This window comes from Aptenodytes forsteri, unplaced genomic scaffold (assembly GCF_000699145.1).
Source record: "Aptenodytes forsteri isolate BGI_AS27 unplaced genomic scaffold, ASM69914v1 Scaffold118, whole genome shotgun sequence".
Lineage (NCBI taxonomy): Eukaryota > Metazoa > Chordata > Aves > Sphenisciformes > Spheniscidae > Aptenodytes > Aptenodytes forsteri.
Genome location: NW_008795859.1, coordinates 2,298,158 through 2,306,863, shown reverse-complemented (window position 1 = coordinate 2,306,863; position 8,706 = coordinate 2,298,158). Strand labels below are relative to the sequence as shown.

At 40.6% G+C, this 8,706-nt stretch overlaps 1 protein-coding gene across 1 annotated transcript; it reads right to left on the bottom strand.

Annotated features, from left to right (window-relative positions):
- Positions 1 to 965: 965 nt before the first annotated feature.
- On the bottom strand, positions 966 to 7,837 carry DENR (density regulated re-initiation and release factor). Its single transcript, XM_009283908.2, has 7 exons — positions 7,720 to 7,837; positions 6,651 to 6,670; positions 6,276 to 6,360; positions 5,528 to 5,611; positions 3,219 to 3,335; positions 2,007 to 2,146; positions 966 to 1,243 (listed from the first exon to the last, which is right to left on the bottom strand). The coding sequence occupies exons 1-7, from the start codon at positions 7,823 to 7,825 to the stop codon at positions 1,199 to 1,201; spliced, it is 597 nt and encodes a 198-aa protein (XP_009282183.1). The 5' UTR covers positions 7,826 to 7,837; the 3' UTR covers positions 966 to 1,198.
- Positions 7,838 to 8,706: the final 869 nt, after the last annotated feature.

Below are 8,706 nucleotides of genomic sequence, written 5' to 3'. Positions count from 1 at the left end.
CCGTGCCCGCCCGAGGCCGCACTCCGCCGGCGGGGCTGGAGCTGTCGGGAAAAACGTGAGAATTAATAAAAATGTTGTTGATAGGAGACGAGTAAGAACCCGACTGGCTGTTACAGGACGGAGGTAACTACCCTGCTCAGCTTTCAAATGGAACAACTACAGCAACAGTTACCCCGTTAGAGACACCATTCTCAACTAAACCCATCAGCTTCTAAACAAAAAACCACAGAAAAAAAGAACTTTACCGGTAGAGGACAGGGTGCACGATGCATCACCCCCTTGGGTTTGACCTCATCTAAGTTTTACAGTGACAGGAGAATGTCAGTTCCAGGACTCTGCCGCCAGGGAGCATTTAATGTTATTAAACGGAGCAGTGAAATACAAAGCACCAAGTCGATGCCTGAGGCTGTCTGCAGGAGTATGGAGAGCAGAGCAGCACAGCTGGCACCCCACCTTACCTGCTGCGTGAACACAGTTCGTGGAAACAAACAGTGGTCACTATAAAGTTGTGTTAATTACTACCATTCTTGAACTAGCAGTATGCTAAAAGCACAAAGCCACTAAAATTGCCTCACCTAGAAGACCGGCAGGGTTAGGAGTTCGTTTGGAATTAGGAAAACAGGCTAAACGTTTCAGACATATTCACACGTTCCTCAGTGTTTCCACTTAATAGAATACAATAGTTCAGTTGGAAGGGACCTACAACGATCATCTAGTCCAACTGCCTGACCACTTCAGGATTCATTTTCCTTTAATTGTTAACAAACCTTTAGAGCGTTTGCCCCATTCTAAGATTTTATGCAGGGAAATCAGAGGTACGAGTTTCTGTACATTAGCCACGTGCCTTGTTCACTTAAGTTCAGCAGAAAGGACAGCAGATGAATAATAATTTAAGTCATTAAAAGCTTATTTTTTTCCTGTAAGATTGTTAGAGGAAAGTAGCTGTAAAGAAAACAGAAACTGTATTTGGTGAGGAATAGTAATTTTATTTAAATCTACTTCATGCGTAAGCATGATAGAACCCCAATTTAACTTTGGCAAATATCACAACAAAAAAACCAAGCAGCCTATACAGAACAGTGAAAATGCCAAGGATACGGGTTCTCCACAGTTTCACTGCAGAGCAAATGGATTTAGAAGCCTCACTTTGGCTACATCATTTATAACCATATAATTAAATAAAGGTAGTCTTTCACTCTCACTTCTTGACTTCTCCAAGATCTTCAATGCTATCATCATCCACCTAGGACAAAAAAAAGGCCAAAACACAGCATATTAAGTATATTTTCTTCTTACGTGTCTCACTCCGTATTCACCACTGTACACGTAATGAAGCGAGGGAGAAGTATACGGCACCATCCAAGATTCCCTGCTGTAAATTCTACGCGAGTGACATGTGCCTATAGGACACAGCTGAATCTACGGGGCTCTGAATAAAAACAGGCCTACAGTTATTTCAGAAAGAACCCAATCGGGAGATAACCAGAACGAGGGAGAGTCAAAGAAAGCGCTTGCGATTACAGCGGCGCAACCAAACCTCTCAACCGTCGACATTTCAGTCCAACCCAAAATTAGCTAATCTCTTCTTCTGAAGCACAAGTGTGTGGTTTTGTTATTTGTTTTTGTTTTAATTTTGCAATATTTTAAGAGATTTTGAAAAATAGGATGGCAACGTAAGAATACTTAGGCATTCACCGTTAAGAAACGGTCACAAAGAAGCCACAGGTGACAGCTGGACTTACTCCGACATGCCTTCCTCACTGTAGTATCCACAGTAACAGCACTACATGTTTAGGGAGTTAGTGTTTCTTGGACAATGGAAGCAACATTTGACTTCAAGTTTCATCACTCCTTAATCTAGTCATTCATAGGTGGGAACGCAACAACTGGTCTTATTTTTGCACAACAATCTGTGCTGCGGAAGATGAAACCCTTTTTCAAAATCACCAGAAAGTCACAGGCTATCGTGGAAAACGAGCGTTCTGACAGAAGGAAGGGTTTATTACCTCAGGCCACTTCTCCTGGATTACATCGATAATGTCATCTGTAAAATCCCCCTGAATGATGATTTCGTCTTCTCCTGTTACTGAGGCACCGCAGGAAAATTTCTGAGCAAAAAACCTTTGTGCTTCCTTAAGATCAATTTCTGGTGATGGGAAAATGGACAGTTTAAGTACAGTCATTGTCATAGAAGTATTTTCTCAAGTTTAAAACCAAAATCTTGTTTTAGCTGTTGAAAAACTAATGACAGTTTACAGTTAAAGCTTTGCTACAGAAAGCAAGAGTCTGCTGTTTGCATACAAAACAACTGACTACAAATCTATCAAACTCTTCAAGGTAAAAATCGCTGAATGTCCTCTGCACATTCTGTTTCCACAGGTCTATCCTACACGCACTCACCAGAAAAGCACACGCAGAACTGTTTAAAAAGCACCTCCGGTTCTGAGTAACTTCCAGAGTTATTGAGCAAGTTTTTCCATAGAAGTGCTTCAGTATGTTCTTTTCAGAAACATGTCCCAACAATTTTTGAGACTGGCTTCCAGCACAAAGGTACATATCCAGTTCAGATCAAGCTAGTGCATATTACTGATCCCTCAAGAAAACTTGATGATACTCTCATGCAGGAAATAGGTAACGTATCTTGTTAATACAACCAAGGTTAAAACTTACCTTTTTAACAGAATTCGTGGTCAATGTGTGAAGTAAGATGTTGTTATAAACACCAAGTGGCTGTTTGTAGCTGAACCAAAGCTACGCAGGACAGCATTGTTAGTGCACTTTGGTAATAATTTGACTGCCTTACTAGAAAGGCAGTGGAAGCCTTACTTAATCAGTCTCAAGAATAGGTAAAATTGTCAATAACATATTTACAGGTTTGATGGAAATAAGAAACTTTTTGAAATTACACATGTTTATAATTAAAGACAATAGACCACTCTGAAGTCTAACAAGGGAACTGCTATGGGAAGCCCTGTTTCAAAAAAACCTGCAACCCTATTTGTTTGCAAACACCATGGAAATAAGGACTTTAATAATTTCTCACTGAGGGAAGTCAGTGTACCTTCGGCATGCTTTGGAACTGCTAAAAGCACCCTGGGACTTTCACCTCGCACAGATGGAAGCGGATCGCTCCATGTAATACAACCAGAAGAAACATGAGGTTAAAGGCAAGCACGTGTGAAACCAACAAAACCCACAGAACAAAAAAGTCAACTCACCAAACGTTGCAAGGCCACATACTCTTGTGACATATTTTTTCTTTGCTCTAGGAATTTTAGCTATTGTAACTTTCTGTGGTACAGTCTTCTTTTTCTGTTTTATCTGACCTCTTCCACCTTTAAAACAGAGTATAAGGTCACATAATTAGTTAAATGATGTCACACTCAAAGAAAAAAGCATAAGGTCAGATTTCATCTCTATAAACAAAGAAACTGTTATCTCCCCATCTGTGTTGGTAAAAAAAAAAGTATTTTGCACATTGTCTCACATTCAGGTTTTCTTATTATTATTGAAGAAAGGTCCCATGTCAAAGCCCAATATTACAAGAAATAACAATATATGCATGTCAAATGTGCCTTCAAGTACAGCTTGCCCAGCAGAACCCTGCTACAATTATCAAAAAAGGGTTTTTCCCCACACTTTACTAATCACTGCATTTGGTCTACATTTAACCCCTCTTTTAGGAATTGTTCTTTGGTTGTAATCCTAGGAACAAACTGTTACTTTAATGTTTTTCATGAGTTTAACATCTTTAGGGTTTGTGACCGAGGCAAAGCAACTTACTCACGTCCATTTACTGAGGCCACGAGGACGTGTCTACTCAGGCTGCTGGTTTAAACAGCAGATTAAGTTCTAGATATCCGTGCACGACCCCAGTATGAACCATATATCTATCCATGAGCTAGCAGAAAACACCCGCCTCTGAAAAAGAAGCCAGCTACAGTAGTTGACTGCCAAACTTCCACATGATTTAACATCTTCTTTCTTATTGTCTGTTTCTGGGCCAACCTGAGGGAACACTTCACGTATCAGGCATTTATTAGTCTGAGTAAAGGATGCAAAAGATATTCCACTCATTAGGATTCTTCAAGTCAGATTAAGATCTCTGTTAACTTTGTATACAGTCATCAAGTCACTCCAGGGTAACCAAAGTTTCACATTCTCGAGCCTTCTCAGCATGAAAACCTAAAGAATTTATGACAAGCGAACTAACCCCTTGTGACTACTTTTTCTAACATGCAGCACTTTCAATTCTACATTACTATAAATTGGTATCCAGTAATTTAAGACAGTAAATTTCTGTCTTAAAATTTCTTCAGTAAATTTCTGCAGTGTCTTAGTTAAGTTTTTCCTCACCCTCTCTCTTACTCAATCTTATAATTTAAGACAGTAAATTTCTGTCTTAAAATTTCTTCAGTAAATTTCTGCAGTGTCTTAGTTAAGTTTTTCCTCACCCTCTCTCTTACGGTCAATCTTATACCATCATACTTAACACCATACTGTAAGTTTTCATGAAACTTTAGATTCTAGGAGAAAATCCCTAAATATTTTAAACACTATTATTTTAGAACCAAAAACCAGACTGAAAGCTAACCATACCACCCCACACAATAAATTAATGTTGAAAGGAAATGTCCTGAAGTCTCTGGGAAAAGCATCCAAGCTACAGAACGTAAATTACTGTTGTCACTACACATAGCCTACTGACAAGGTAAACGTAACTGGTTACCAAGAGACAAAAATAAGACATCTGCAGTGATATGTCCCTTAAAATCTGAATCTTACTGGGCTACTGACCATAATTTCTGAAGCACTACAGACACAACTGACACTCCACAGGCAAATGCGTATTAACAACCCCAGCATTCTGATTTATGCTGGAAAGTATGTTAATTAATTAAACAGAAAGAACTCCAACAATAGAAGATAAAAGTGTGTTTAAATTGTTTCATAGATTTTATATCTTCCGAAGTTGGTTTTTGAAAATGTTTTTCATTAGTATTGCTGGGAAGAGACATAGTGTTAATGGAGACATAGGTGACAGTACTAAAAGCATAAAACCAAATCCTGTTACATGAATACAGAGGAGGGGTGGAAGGAAAAAAGGCAAAAGCAGTGTCATGAGGCATTAATAGAGGAAAGCAGGCTTTGTTCTGCTCCGCAAGCAACCTACAAACTGCTGTTAAACAGGGCAGAAACAAGTATTCTGGGAGGCGTGCCAGCTCATTTTAGGCTGAGAGGAATTACTCCCTGAATAAGGGCAATAGCAATGACAGGAACAGTGAGACACATGATGCAGGTCATCTTTCACTTGCTATTACTACCATCCAATTCTTTCATCAGCATATATCACTGCACTAACTCTGCTACCACTAGAAGAAAGGTATTTGTATCTTTTGTGCAGAGCCAAAGCGTAGCTAACAACCAAAATGCAAGGAATCCGTGCCATAGCCCAGACCAGCAGGTGAGAAAGGGACGCCCCAAACTGCTTATAAATCGGTACCACAATCAACTATTTAGACCTTGCCTCTCTTTTGCTTCTTCTTCTCTTCTTCTTCTCCCGCAGTTCCTTGGCCTTCTCCAACCCCAGCTTCCTGTTTAGGTGAATTTTCTTAAATACATCAGAAAGGAGCGGGGAGAAGAAAGAGAACAAATTTAGTGGTCAGACAACCACAGCCTCACAGGAACAGGAAGTAAGGTAGAGTGATATTTTGCTAAATCCGTAGACTCTTTGCTTAAGTGCAGCGGCCCCTTGACTGATGCGTGTTACAACTTCATTATAGTACTTACGCAAACTAGACTTCAGAAAAGCCTTCGCTCAAAGATACAGTTACAATTTCAATACAATCTCTTCACATAATTTCCACAGAGAGACAAAAATTAATGATAGGGTTAATATTGAAATTCCAAATGCAAATGAACAAGTTCCCTCTTATTAATGACCTTTCCTCCAGCCACCCACAGTAGACTGGACAGACATAAAATCCGATAAACTAACTTTCATGGGAAACAAGTGCATGGATGACTGGTTACAGTAGGAACCTTAAGAAAGCTCAAACATTACTACTGAAACTACACATTGTTTATTCAGTGTTTTCTGACATTATCAAACATATTTTCCACAGCATCCAAAAGCATGGCAGACTCCTAAGAAAATGATTAGCTTTCACACTTGATACAGCGGGAAAAGGGAAGAGATGAGACCTGGACAAGCTCAAAGATTTCTGAATATGTCTAAGGGCACATATCAGTTAGAAAACAGAGAAGATTCTTACCTACTGTAAGTTTTGCAAACTCATCTGGAAAATTCTTTTCTAACCATTGTCTGCATTTAGTCACATCAGGCATGTATTCGCAGTACTGGAGAAGAAAGGTCATATGAATGTTGTTAGCAGAGTAACTACAAAATATGTCACAAACAAATACACCAAAATATATCTGCAATTCAGCCCAGCCATTTCTCCTTAAGATGACTGAATACCAATACTATACTGGCGCATAAGAAACCTCGTGCCATCCTCAAGATGACAGTGGCTGAAGCCCAGAATTGCCACAATTACGAAAAGCCAGAAAAGATCAGAAAGAATCATCGTAGTCAGGAATCATAGGACAGAGGAAGAAACTCTGACAACAAAAAAAAATTAACTCACCTCTGTTGGCAATGAACAGACTGGAGAAAGAAGGGAGGGGGGGGGGAAAAAAAGAACAGATTACAAAAAGAAGTTCTCCACTTACAGCCTTAGCGTCAAATTCAAAATGGTATTTTAAAGTTAGAGATGACTTCTTACGTCATAACTTCTGGTTATAAACACACATTGACTCAAAGAGATTACTTTATTGATACCACTCCACATTTTAATTTTTCTCTCATTAGTCATTTGCTCACACGCCCTGCATTAGGATAAAACTATCACAGCAAGAGCAGTCAGTCAATGAAGGAAGGGAAGGAGGTGCCTACAGCTTTGGGAAAGGTTACAGAAAGAAACATTAGTTCTACCAGAGGCAAAAGATATACCCAGTAAATTACCACGTGATTTGGTTAGCTTTTCTTTTTCCAAGAGCTGCCAGTGTCCAAAAGAGGGGCTCAGCCCCAGAACACACCCAGACCAATCGTGCAGACTTTCACGCACAACAGAGATTCTTTCCTAATCCCCTGCAACTGTATTCAAGCCCAAAGCAAAATAACATACCTATCTAAAAAACATACCTGTCAGGATTATTTATTTCCCTTTACATTTCATCCACATAACTACAAATGTAATGAGTAAAGAATAATTTCATTAATTCTAACTTTAGTTCTTATTGTCATAGCAATGCTCAGAGGCCTTTTCTGTGCTAAAGGCTTCAATGGCTTTTTGCAGGAAGAGTTCTCTGCTCAACAGTTCACAGTCTGAGCACCACTCCCACTAATGCAACTTTTACACACAGAAAGCCGTTGGTACCTCCATGTCTCAGACGGAAGACCCCTACATTTCACCAAAAATGCTTTAGATAACATACACAACGCAAGCTATTTCAGAGACGATCAGAAAGGTCAAGCTGACCATGGTCTAGCTTCTCAATAAAAGCTGACCAAAAGAAAATCTCCGCTTCTCTCATTCTTTCTGCTAGGCTGCCCTGACCAAAAGAAAATCTCCGCTTTTCTCATTCTTTCTGCTAGGCTGCCCTCACAAACAGCACATTATAAGAATCGTGGACAACCGCCCCTTCAGCACTTGCCTCCACAGTAGAGAACCCGAAGAGGATAGTCAGCATCTGACCTGGCACCGCTCCTTACGTCTCCTCTGCAGTCAGGGACCACAGGCTCAGCTACATCTGTGGCCATGTCACAAGCCTGGAGGTCACAGAACAAAAGAATCGGGACCTAAGTTCTGGGTTGAAGTTATTCACATCTTTCCCAACTCAACAAGAATCCCAGAGACTGACGAATCCCAGAGAAAATGGGTACAATGGTAAGAAGAGCAGGAGAGATCAGGGGGGAAAAAATAGGAGTCAAGAAATAATGAAAAAATATGGGGAAAATGGCTGCAAAAGATACCAAGCAGTATGCAATTCTAGCACATAAGGGGAAAAAACCCAAAGTGCCACAAAATGCAGCATAAAACGAAGAAAGATCTGCGAGAACACCACATGGAATTACAGAACATACTGGGTTAAGCAAAATGTGAAGTATCATGTTAAATCAGTGGTATATGAACAGTAAATCAGTGGTATATGAACAGTAGGTGCACTGGGGGAGTAGGGGGAGGTACTGCCAGTATACTAGCAAAGAAAAGGGGTCATTTAAATCAGTGTCTGAAGACTTTCAATCTGATCCTGGGACACTGACAAAAAACCCCAAACACCACAAAACAAGCAAACCAGACTCAACCCACTGATACAATTAATAATGGTTTGCACGCACACGTTTTCAGGCAAGGGGTTTAGAAAATAGGACTCAACAGGGAAGAGGTTTACAATGCATGAGAAGTCCCCCAGGATCACGGGAGCAAGCAGGATACGTGTGCGGAAGACTCGGAGCCAGGATGTTGTGCCCGGGCAGTGAAGAGAGCTGAGGGAAAATGCCAGGGCGCCAGAGGCGGTGGGGTTCGCGGTAGGGAGACCGCAGGGAAAGGCGGCAGAGGGTCACGGTGAGGGGAAGGATGCTGGAGCACCCACGGAGATCCCAAACGGGGGAGGGAGGGCGCTGGGTAGTAGGAGGTAAAA

Coding starts and splice junctions, on each gene's coding strand:
- DENR (XM_009283908.2), bottom strand. CDS start 7,825: ATGGCCACAGATGTAGCTGAGCCTGTGGTCCCTGACTGCAGAGGAGAC. Junction 3,336..5,527: donor GAAGAAGAAGCAAAAGAGAG/GCAAGGTCTAAA, acceptor TCTGTTTTAAAG/GTGGAAGAGGTCAGATAAAA. Junction 1,244..2,006: donor TCCAGGAGAAGTGGCCTGAG/GTAATAAACCCT, acceptor TTTTTGTCCTAG/GTGGATGATGATAGCATTGA.